This window comes from Euprymna scolopes, chromosome 1 (assembly GCF_053919585.1).
Source record: "Euprymna scolopes isolate OS-2025 chromosome 1, ASM5391958v1, whole genome shotgun sequence".
In the NCBI taxonomy this organism is placed as follows: domain Eukaryota; kingdom Metazoa; phylum Mollusca; class Cephalopoda; order Sepiida; family Sepiolidae; genus Euprymna; species Euprymna scolopes.
The window spans coordinates 177,039,012-177,050,564 of NC_136482.1; the positions used below are offsets into that span (position 1 = coordinate 177,039,012).

At 32.3% G+C, this 11,553-nt stretch overlaps 1 protein-coding gene across 2 annotated transcripts in view; it reads left to right on the plus strand.

Annotated features, from left to right (window-relative positions):
* Window positions 1-11,553, plus strand: part of LOC145277765 (Golgi apparatus protein 1-like) — a 173,553-nt gene that overhangs the window by 106,242 nt on the left and 55,758 nt on the right. For both annotated transcript variants that reach the window (XM_080129516.1, XM_080129507.1), the window contains exon 9: window positions 2,324-2,425. In XM_080129516.1, the coding sequence (XP_079985642.1) occupies window positions 2,324-2,425 (102 nt within the window). The remainder of the gene's footprint in view (window positions 1-2,323; window positions 2,426-11,553) is intronic.

Sequence of the window (11,553 nt, forward strand, 5' to 3'; positions counted from 1 at the left end):
TATTTCCAGAGTGATATCTAGTACCATTTCTTTGTGAGAATGACCATCAATATGGTATGTCTGTCTTTAGCATCTCCTACACTTTGTTTGGGTTCAGACCTAACTTATCTTTTCAAGTCACTACATTTTTTTGTTGATCCATAATAGGCACCAATTACACTGTATTCTTGCATTGTATCTAACACCTTTTTACAAAACAAGAATATTAACCAGAACTTTTATTCTTTTCAACGTTTTTTTCATGTCAAATATTACTTATTCAACCTATTTTATAAATTTATAAAACCTTAAATATACTTTTAGTTTTTCTTTTGTAAAATATTTCATTGAACTGATTTTTTCCAATATACACAAATATATCACAAAAGTACAATTGAAAATTGGCATATATATATATATATATATATATATATATATATATTACTAGCAGTTCCACCTGGCTTTGCATGGGCCCTATGTACTGTTCATAACTTTATGTGCATATGTATATATTAAAAAATGTGAATATGTATGGTAATGCCTTTCTATATAATAGGCTTTCTTAACTACCATAGAGAAAAGTTGGTAGAGACCGCAGACGTCAAATTTTTTTAAAATTTGACCCCAATTTTGATCCCTTAACATTTATTGTTTTGGTCTCAAATTAAAATGTTTGATCCATGTCCAAGTAACCTACATTTTAAAATTTCAAGTGTTTGGCTTAATAGTTTTCTAGAGACTGCAAAGGTAAAATCTTTTGAACTTTGACCCTGTGAAAGCTAAATTTTCAGAAAAAAACGATTAAAAAACTTGCCCTATGTCTGAATACACTTTATGTAAAATTTCAAATGTGTAGACCAAAAATTGGCTGAGTAATTTTGTAGACTGCAGAGGTCAATTTTTTTTTAAACTTTGACCCGAATTATGACCCCTTAACATTTGTTTTGGGCTCAAATCAAATTATAAAGTTAGATCCATGTCCAAGTAACCTACATCTAAAATTTCAAGTGTTTAGACCCAAAATTGGCGGAAGAGTTTGGTAGAGTTCTCAAAGGTCAAATCATTGAACTTTAACAGCCAAATTTCTGGCCGAAAACCAATTAAAAAAAATTTCCCAAATTTCAATACCCCTTTGTCAAATCTCTAGTATGTAGATCAAAAATTGACAGTTATTTGGTAAGGAAATGTACACAGACAGACGGACATTTTCACTTTTATAGATATATAGATAGGTTAAATTTTATTTATACCATTTTTTAATATTTAACAGATTTCCTAATATCAACATTTCTAGTGATTTATTTTTATTGTAAAATAGTCTATCAAATATGAAAAAAAAATTTTTTTCAAATTCATTATTTGATATATACAACTGGATTTAATAATATACCTGATATGAAAAAGTAATTTACTTCAAATATTCTGTTTAATTTTTGTACATGGTAGTAATAATCTAAACTAGCGGGACTTGTGGAAATTCCACAGGGGACTCATTCATATGTAATATATTGATGTTGGCATTCTGTAGATGTTCAGTGTAAACGGAGACGCTCTGATATTATTGTAGCCTTTTTTGTTAAAACTGCCAAAGTATTTATCTAAATTAGCATGAACGTCCAGCAAAGCCCGGTCGTAAAGTACGCTTAAATATATTTTAGTTCTTGCAGATTTTGTATATATTATTAAAAAGTTAATGTTCTATCGATTTTTATATATTATAAAGTTGTGATTTCAAAAATAAAAAAATATATCCATATGACTTGAGTGCATTAGCTTGAATTGAAACCGAAATAAAAACTTATGAAAAAAATTATATATATATATATATATATATATATAACTTAAGTTCCTTCAATCATAACCGAAACCAAAACTTATGAAGAATTCTTGATAAAATTATTTATAAAAAAAAATAGATGACTTAAGTGCCATCAGCTATAATCTAAACTATAACTTATGACAAATTGTTGGTAAAATTATTTATGACGAGAAATGAAAGTACATAACAATTAAATGATCCGAATGTAAGCGTGACACAAAAAATAACACAGGTTATCGTATTGATATATAGATAATTGTCTTAACTTGAACTATTTCTACAAAGAAAATTGGAAACCCTAGTTTGAAAGTTATCAGATTGTCTGCAAAATTACAATTTCAATTTATTTACAAAACAATATCTACTATGATAATTGATAATGTCCTCCAAGACTACATATAGGCATTGTCTTTTTTTTTTTCATAACAAGACCTAGAACTTTTTTCTTTGTACAGCATTATGTAAGAATATTGATTCATATGATGTTTTTCTTAATCGTATTTTATTTGTTCAAATATTTTACAGAATTTTAAGTTGTTTAATGGAAAAGCTTGGTACTGATAAAATGACTGAGGACTGTGAAGAACGACTGATTGAAATTCAATATTTTATTTCTCGTAATTTCCGGTAAGTTTACCCCCCAACCCTAATCTAAAGTTGTAATTTAACATTTCTTCATTTAAAATTGTTACCTGGGAGAAAACGAGATTCATGCTTTTAATTTTAAAAAATATTTTTTTAAATATGTGTTAAAATATTAAAATTATTGATTCTATAGATTTCCAACATTTTAAGATATTAGAAATAAGTCAAAAAGATATAAACTCAAAATTCTGGTACAACTATCCTATTTGAATAAAATACATGAACATAATTTTTGTATTATTTGGTTACTATTCTCATCTTTGTTTTCATATTCACATTTTTGCTGATGTAACCAGGCACATCTTTTCAACCTGTACTGTGTTTCTAACTGAACACTGTACTGTGTTTCTAACTGAGCACTTCATTTAATCCATGGCGGTACATTATTCTTGTTCAATCACCCAAGATTAGATAAAAAAAAATTTTATTTTTTATTTTGGTGCATGTCTATATAAGGGCAAAAAAAATTTTTTTACAAGAAAAATCTAAAAAAAATCTTGATAATGTACATACTTGTCACTGCATGAAGATGTCATTTTCCAAAAATCACGTAAATCGATCAAGTAGTTTTTTTATTAATTTAAGAAAATCAAATATGAGATATTTTATCGAAGAATGACTTCACGCCATCTTGTTTATGAATGATACACTGCTCGCTACACCCATTGGGAATGTTTGGAATATAAGATCAGCAATGGGCAGACAATCGACTTTCCACGCTCTAGAAAAAAAAAATTGGAAAATTAAGACATTTATAGGTTTTTGGGTACGTTGAAAACGAAAATAACGTAAATAATGTTAAATACCAGCAAACGAGTAGTTTCCAAAATATGAAGAAATGTTAGTTTAAAGAAAGTGGGGGATCACTTTTCTATAATAACTTAACGTATAATGATCACCCACTTTATGACCACCTGTTTTGGTGGTCAAATAATTTACGCCGCTGAAATACACATTTGCCGAATTTTTGTTGGAGGAGCGTCAATGTGTGGGTGCTCAATTTATGTAAAATTCTTCAAAAGTCGATTGTCTGCCCCTTGCAGATCTTATATTCCAAACATTCCCAATAGGTGTCGCAAAGTAGGGTATCATTCATAAACAAGATGGCATGAAATCATTCTTCGATAAAATGTCTCATAATATTTGATTTTCTTAAATAAATTATAAAAAAAACTACTTGATCGATTTACTTGATTTTTGGAATCTGACATCTTCATGCAATGACAAGTATGTACATTATAAAGATTTTTTTCAGATTTTTCTTGTAAAAAAAATATTTTTGGCCCTTATATAGACATGTACCGTTATTTTTTATCAACTATAGTAAAGATTGAACCTTCAACCTCCAGAGGAAACTGATTGTTTACTAACACTTTTAATCATTATGCTATATGTCCACATGAGGAAAATTCTAATATGAAATTTGGGAACCTCATCTTAATGTATGGGTTATTCCAGCCCAATTCATCCAGCCCCGACACACCTCCTCTTGGATTTTTTTCATATTTACACCATACAAACTTTGGGTTAAAACTAAGAGAAATCTGCAATTTCAGCCCAGTTGGATTTGAGGAACATATTTTTTTTCACAGTCGGTTTCGCCCTGGAAATCAAAAATTGCTATCTCATGATGTAGAATTTTCGACCCCCAGCGTTTTACAAAATTTGCATTTTTGTTGCAAAGAATAAAGCTCTGGAGCTAAATATTCACACAGGTAAGGTTTTGAGGGCAAGGAATCCAGAAATCATGGTTAGAAAGATGGCAAATGAGAGGAAGTACCTTATTTTTACCATTTTAGGTGGTACTGCAGCACTTTTTTAGAGCTTGTTTGGGGCGATATTTTGTTGAGAAAAAAACATAACTGTGGTGCTTTGCCAGACTTCTCCTTTGGATTTTTAAAGTGACTTTGGGTTGGAAATTACAAAAATCAAATAAAACCTTTTGGCATATTTGACATTTCCAGACACTAAAGCCTCAAAATTGGCATTTTTATAAAAAGTTAAGGACTTTTTGGTGAATTTGGCAACAATCTAATCTTAAGCTATGATCAATATCTAGAGCTGAAAAAGGACTTGGATCGACCCATTAGAGCCCATTTTCATGATAGAATGTCGAATTACATCATATAAAAGGATATGGACCCCTACTTCACAGTCAAAATGGACAAAAAATAGTCGAAAATAAAAGATTTTTGACACACATATGGACATATGGACAGCAATCTTAATTATGTACAAGTTTTGGACATTTGAGTTTTTCAAAAAAACAACTTTTGGCCATTATCTTTTGATTTGCAGATAGCAACAGCTTAAAATTTAGAGGAAAGATGTAAGGTAACATTCAGATATGAATGAAGTCACATTTTCATTTGAAGCATAACATTCTGCTCATTATCATGCTGACCCTCTCTTTCCTTTTCTCTTTCATGATCTAATTAAAAATGTGCAGTAGAATAGCACTGATCATGATAACAGTATTCTTTAATTTGTATGTGTTGATGAATTGTGACTAGGGGTAGTGTAGAGTTGACTCAGTTTACCAAAAAGTCAGTGGGAATAAGATATTGTGTTTTTTATTTATACCTTCAGGCACACATCATCCAATCGTGCCATGCAGTTCATAATTTTTGGACAGTTGGATCATGGTTTCTAAACCATTAAATCAGCAAATCCTTTCAATCAATGCATTTAAGCTGTTCAGAATCATGTCCACCTGAGTAATCAAGTTTGAGTGTCAGAGCAAATTCCTCTATGATATGATACCTGAATAATGTCCTATGCTTCTTTTTTCAAATGTTGATTTAAATGTTCTTTTTCCTGTTCAGTTTCACTCAAAAGACACTACATTGACTTCAGTTCTGATTGTTTCATGTTGATTCAAATCGATATACTTTTTCTTGATCAGTTTCACTCAAAATGGCATTACTTTAGTTGTGAAGTAGAGAATTCATGCTATGATTTCTTGCCGTTATGTTGTTTTTATTGATCAATTTTGTTGTTTCTGGTGATACATTTTCAACACAGTTTGTTCAGAGTTATTACCTGAGCGTGATGTTAAATATTGTCAAAGACAAACAGGGAAGTCAACATTTGTGGCTCTCAAAAACATGATATATATTTGTAAAGGGTAATCTTCAGCATAAAAACACTTTCACATGAAACCCTTTTTGATAAATGGGTGTGTCTCTTTAGCTAGTTATGATAGTCTCATAGTTATATTTCATCGCTGCTATGATTAATTTTCTTCTCTTTCAGGCTATTTACTTGTTGCATTGATCTAATAATGCATTCTTTGGTGTGAACTTCTAAGTTTGTCAATAATCCAAGTTTATTCTTTCCTGTCACTTTTTTATGGTTTCTTACTAAATTATTACCTCAAGGCATAATAATGGTTAAAATAGAATTTCTTATACCCCAGAATTGCAGTTCTTTAGCACCTTGAAATACATACAGTTGAATTTCACACTTTAGAAATTCTTTTTTCATTATCAAATTTGAATGGTCAGAAACTAAGAAGATAAATATTACTTTTTGCAAATTTCATTTCTTTGATTACAGTGCCTTTGTTTCTGATCAAGAATGTGCTACTGTTACATCATTTGTGTATTATACTGTCTGTAAATCTCTTAATGTTGCAGTTGAGTATTGCATATTCTGCTCATTGTGAATTATTATAATTTTTATTATCAGATTGTAATAATTATTCCAGAGCAATAAATTAAGAATGTCTTCTGAATCAAGGAAACGAGAGGGAGGATATACATCATCCATGACAAGTGCTCCTCAATGTTCGTTTGGATTACTAATGAAGAGTGCATGTCACCACAATCTGAAGCCATTTTCAACACCAATAACTGCATTAGAGCATGATGTAGGAACTGTGCTCAAATTAAGAGCTGGTGTCACACTCACTGATGAAACTGTTGCTAACATTTGCAGGTATCACGAACCTCATTTGGGGCATTACTTTGAGAAAAAATATACAAAGTGCTGCAACATCTTTTTGAAGCACAAAAAGAAGATAGAGGGTGATCGTGCTATCAAGTTAGACATGGCTGAGATGCTAAAGCAGAAGGGCTACCATGTTGTTCCTGGCTGGAAGCTTTGCTGTCACTGTGAAGCAGCTGCCAAGAAGTTAGAAGATCCAAGTGAAACAGAAGAAAGTGACAATCAAGACCTTGAAAATGAGTCACAAATTGAGCAAAAGAGAGAGAAACTGAATGACAGTCTAATGATGTTTGATATATCCCCTATAAAAACCGGTAGAATGCAGAAGCACACAAAAATCAATATTGTCAGAGAGAAATTAGAAAGAAGCTATGAAATGCAAGTAGAGGCAGCTGCCAAAGTCCTTAACATCTCTAGCCCTGAATTAGGAAGCCCTATTAGCAGCCAAACGAGTCAAATGGATTTAGTGGCAAAGGCAAAGGATGATGATCGTTGGATGCAATGAAGGCCAAACTTGAGAATAAAGAAATGAAAACCAGTGAGAGGATCCAGTTGATGACTTTAGCTCCGGAAAGTTGGTCTCGAAAAAAGGTGTCTGAATATTTCAATGTCTCTGAATATATAGTACGTGAAGCACGGCAACTGAAAAAGGATCGAGGTATTCTTTCATTGCCACAGAAGAAGGGGAGAGGTCTCTCAAAAGAGGTTATTAATTCTGTCTTGGCTTTCTATGAGGACGATAAATTTTCATGGTTAATGCCTCGAGCGAAAGATTTTGTGAGCATCGGTAACAAAGTTCATGTCCAGAAATGGCTGCTATTATGCAATCTTAAGGAGCTTTATGTAGTTTACAAAGAAAGCTATCCTGAACACAAAATAGGTCTTTCAAAGTTCTGTGAGCTCCGTCCAAAATGGTGTGTCACCATCTTGACATCAGGTTCTCATTCAGTTTGTGTTTGCACCCACCATCAAAACAGCAAATTGCTTGTTGACTGCTTTGTTTTAACTGCCAAGACTCAGCTCAGAAGGAAAGCTGAAGAATCCAGAGATGAGAGTGCTGCTAATGTACCAACTGAAAGTCCCAATTTTAATATCACTTACAAAGATTTGATGGCCTTGGTAGTTTGCGACACCGATAGTCTTGAATGTATGGTCCACCGTTGTCCTAAATGCCCAGGTTTCCCTGCTCTAGAGAAGTATATCAGAGATAAATTTACTGAATTGGAAATTGACAGTGAGATGTCATATAATCGGTGGGAGAGTGTGGATAGAACAATGCTATGGACACAGATGGCTGATGTAGATGACTTCATAGAGATATTGGTATACAATGTTGATAATCTAACGACCCATTCCTTCACAGCAAAACGCCAAGCTCAGTATCTAAAAAAGAGAAGAAATAACTGAGACTGAATGTATCCTTCTCCTGGACTTTGCAGAAAATTATCACTACGTGGTGCAAGATGAGATCCAGAGATATCACTAGAACAAAAACCAGTGTACCATGCATCCAGTGGTAATTTATTACTAAGATAACAATGGGAAACTTCAACAGATCTCATTATGCATCATTTCAGATGACCTTGAGCATATGACACCTGTTTTGTGCATGAACTGCAAAGAATGGTGATGTTGTACATCAAAGAGAAATTTCCCTGGATCAAGAGTGTAGAGTACTTCAGCGATGGCTGCGCTGGCCAATATAAAAACTTCAAAGCATTTCTTAACCTTTGCCATCACTCATCAGATTTTGGAATTGATGCAACTTGGGCATTTTTTGCAACTAGCCATGGCAAATCACCCTGTGATGGAATTGGTGGGGCTGTCAAACGCAAAGTTCTCCGTGCCAGCTTGCAAAGGTCAATAAAAGACCAAATACTCACCTTTCATGCTGTTGCAGATTTTTGCAGATCATCGATCACTGGTATCATGTTTCTAAAGATCGGCAAAGAAGACATGGTTTCAGTTCGACAGAAACATCAAATGAGATATAAACTGGGAGATACTGTGCCTGGTACAAGGAGCTGTCACTATTTCAAACCAGCTTCTCAGTTTAATATTCAGGGCAAGCAATTGAGTGCTGACACAACGATCTTTATCGATCATTCTTTCCTGGACATGCCTGTGCCGTTAGATGAAACTCTGGAGTTGCTCAAATGCAATGACTACATTACTTGCATTTTTGATGGATATTGGTGGTTAGCATTGATTGAGAGTGTCAACAGGGAAGAGAAAGATCTTACTTGCAACTTCCTGCATCCACATGGACCATCACATCAATTCCACTGGCCAACTAATAGGGATCGAGGCTATATTCACCTGAGCAAGGTCGTTATGAGAGTGCAGACCCCAAGTATTTCAGTGAATGGTAGAACATATTTCATCACCGAGGAGGAGAAAAATAAGACTCAGGACTATTTTGACAGATTAAGTCGATAGTTGGAGTTATAACAAATGTCTGTTTTATATTTGTTTGACAGATTTTCTTACGATAAACTAGATTATGCATCAGTCTTTTATTCTCGACTATTTTTTGTCCATATCCTTTTATATGATGTAATTTGACATTCTATCATGAAAATGGGCTCTAATGGGTCGATCCAAGTCTTTTTTCAGCTCTAGATATTGATCATAGCTTAAGATTAGATTGTTGCCAAATTCACCAAAAAGTCCTTAACTTTTTATAAAAATGCCAATTTTGAGGCTTTAGTGTCTGGAAATGTCAAATATGCCGAAAGGTTTTATTTGATTTTTGTAATTTCCAACCCAAAGTCACTTTAAAAATCCAAAGGAGAAGTCTGGCAAAGCACCACAGTTATGTTTTTTTCTCAACAAAATATCGCCCCAAACAAGCTCTAAAAAAGTGCTGCGGTACCACCTAAAATGGTAAAAATAAGGTACTTCCTCTCATTTGCCATCTTTCTAACCATGATTTCTGGATTCCTTGCCCTCAAAACCTTATCTGTGTGAATATTTAGCTCCAGAGCTTTATTCTTTGCAACAAAAATGCAAATTTTGTAAAACGCTGGGGGTCGAAAATTCTACGTCATGAGATAGCAATTTTTGATTTCCTGGCCGAAACTGACTGTGAAAAAAAATATGTTCCTCAAATCCAACTGGGCTGAAATTGCAGATTTCTCTTAGTTTTAACCCAAAGTTTGTATGGTGTAAATATGAAAAAAATCCAAGAGGGGGTGTGTCGGGGCTGGATGAATTGGGCTGGAATAACCCGTATAGTTTTACTGCTTATTACTATTAAATTATACAAATTAGTTGGATTCACGACTTTAATATTTGATTTTGACCAATGATTGTTGCACCATGTTCTTTACACTAAAACGTGCAATTGCTTCCATTTCTATAAAAAAGTGCTTATTCCAGCTCTGAAGTATGTTAAAACAGAAGCATTTTTTGCTGATCACCTGCACAACTTCTGTTTAGGTCATTAATAGAATACTATCTTTCTTTATCTTTGTTGGCTTCTATGTAAAGATTTGCATTCATTTATCTGAAATATTAACATTTTTTTTTCAAATAGTTTATCATATTAGTAAGTACACATAGTGTATATAAAATAACTTATGCTTTTTTTACATATAAGTCCAATATGGACTTATTACTCTTTTCGCCATGGTAGCTTATTTTTATCTACTTAACTCATTTATTCTCACAATAATTTCCTTCATAATCTATACAAAAAGTTAGGTTTTATATAAAAAGATATTAGCACCAAATAATTGGTTTGTTACAATGTGAAAATTGAAAGTAATGTTAACATATTTAAACTTAAGATTTGAAGTCATACCCGTCTTTAATTACGCTTTAACTTCCTATAATAATTTCACTGCTTATAATAATGCATTCTGGGCTTGAAATAACATTTAACTTAAAAGGTACAAATAATGCGCTATGCTACATTTAACTCTTCTGAACAACAAAACAGTGTCCTCAGTCGAGGTAAACTATTGTAGAGTCCGATAGTTCTGCTTTAATGATTCTGCACATTTATATGGTTCAAATCGATTTCTTGAGATGTAAACATTCTTCCATTTTCTAGCTTTGTTAGTTCGAACATTGACAAATATGTGCATCTTTTCTCCATACAAGTTATATTTTATAAATTTTGCTTCAATTAAAGTTCTCTTTCAAATTTAAAAAAAAAAAGACAATTTAAAAAAAAAAAAAGGTATTTTTTTTGTACTTATAAACAAAAATTTTTGTACTTATAAACAAAAATTAAAATAATCAATTACTGCTCCTAATTGTTCATTTACTTCAACCAGTAAATCGGCTGATCCTTCAATGTCAAAATAAGACCAATAAAGAGAAAAATTTGAAGAAAAAAAAAACTAGAAATAAGATTGGCGATATACCAGAATTTTGAGTGTAAATATATTAAATTTATAGTATTTATAGTGACTTTAATCTTAATTTATCTTTTTTTCCATTTGCAATTACTGAAAAATTATTTTTTTTAGATCATTCCATGAGTAAAGAAATTAATAAAGTGATTCATTTCACTCAGAATTTTTTCATTGCTTTATTTTTCGATAAAATCCTTACCTTAAATACACATTTTCGTCATCAAAAAAAAACTTTTGTATTCCTTCAGCACAAACATTTTGACTGCTTTACTCCGCGTGCATTTTTATTCCTCAAATCTTTGTTCACTACAATTCTTAAGAAGGTGAAACAAGTGGAAATTGGAGGCCACTATGATGTGTAGGTGGCTCCTTGGTCTTTTAACTAAAATCAAAGTGTAATTTTTTTCGGTTCTTAACAAACCAGAAACCGATGGACCGCCTATTATTTCGAAAGGGGTTGGGAGGATCTTAAATAAAAATTTAAAGAAAGTCTGAGATGATTCTAGTTAAGAGTAAGATCAACATTTTTTTCATATTTTTGGACTAGGGATGATCTACAACCTCTATTTCCCCACACTTTTTATGGTTTTGTGTCTAATTTGTTACATTGTAAACTTTTTACCATACAGAAAATAATTTAAATTGTATCCAAACTTTTATTTTGAGATAGCCCTAACTACAATGTGGATCATCAAAATTGGAAATATTTTCACATTTTTCACTAGCTATGGGCAAATAGCTCTATTTCCGTATGGATACTTTGGCAAAAGCAAAGGAAGTGAGTAAACCCTGACAAAA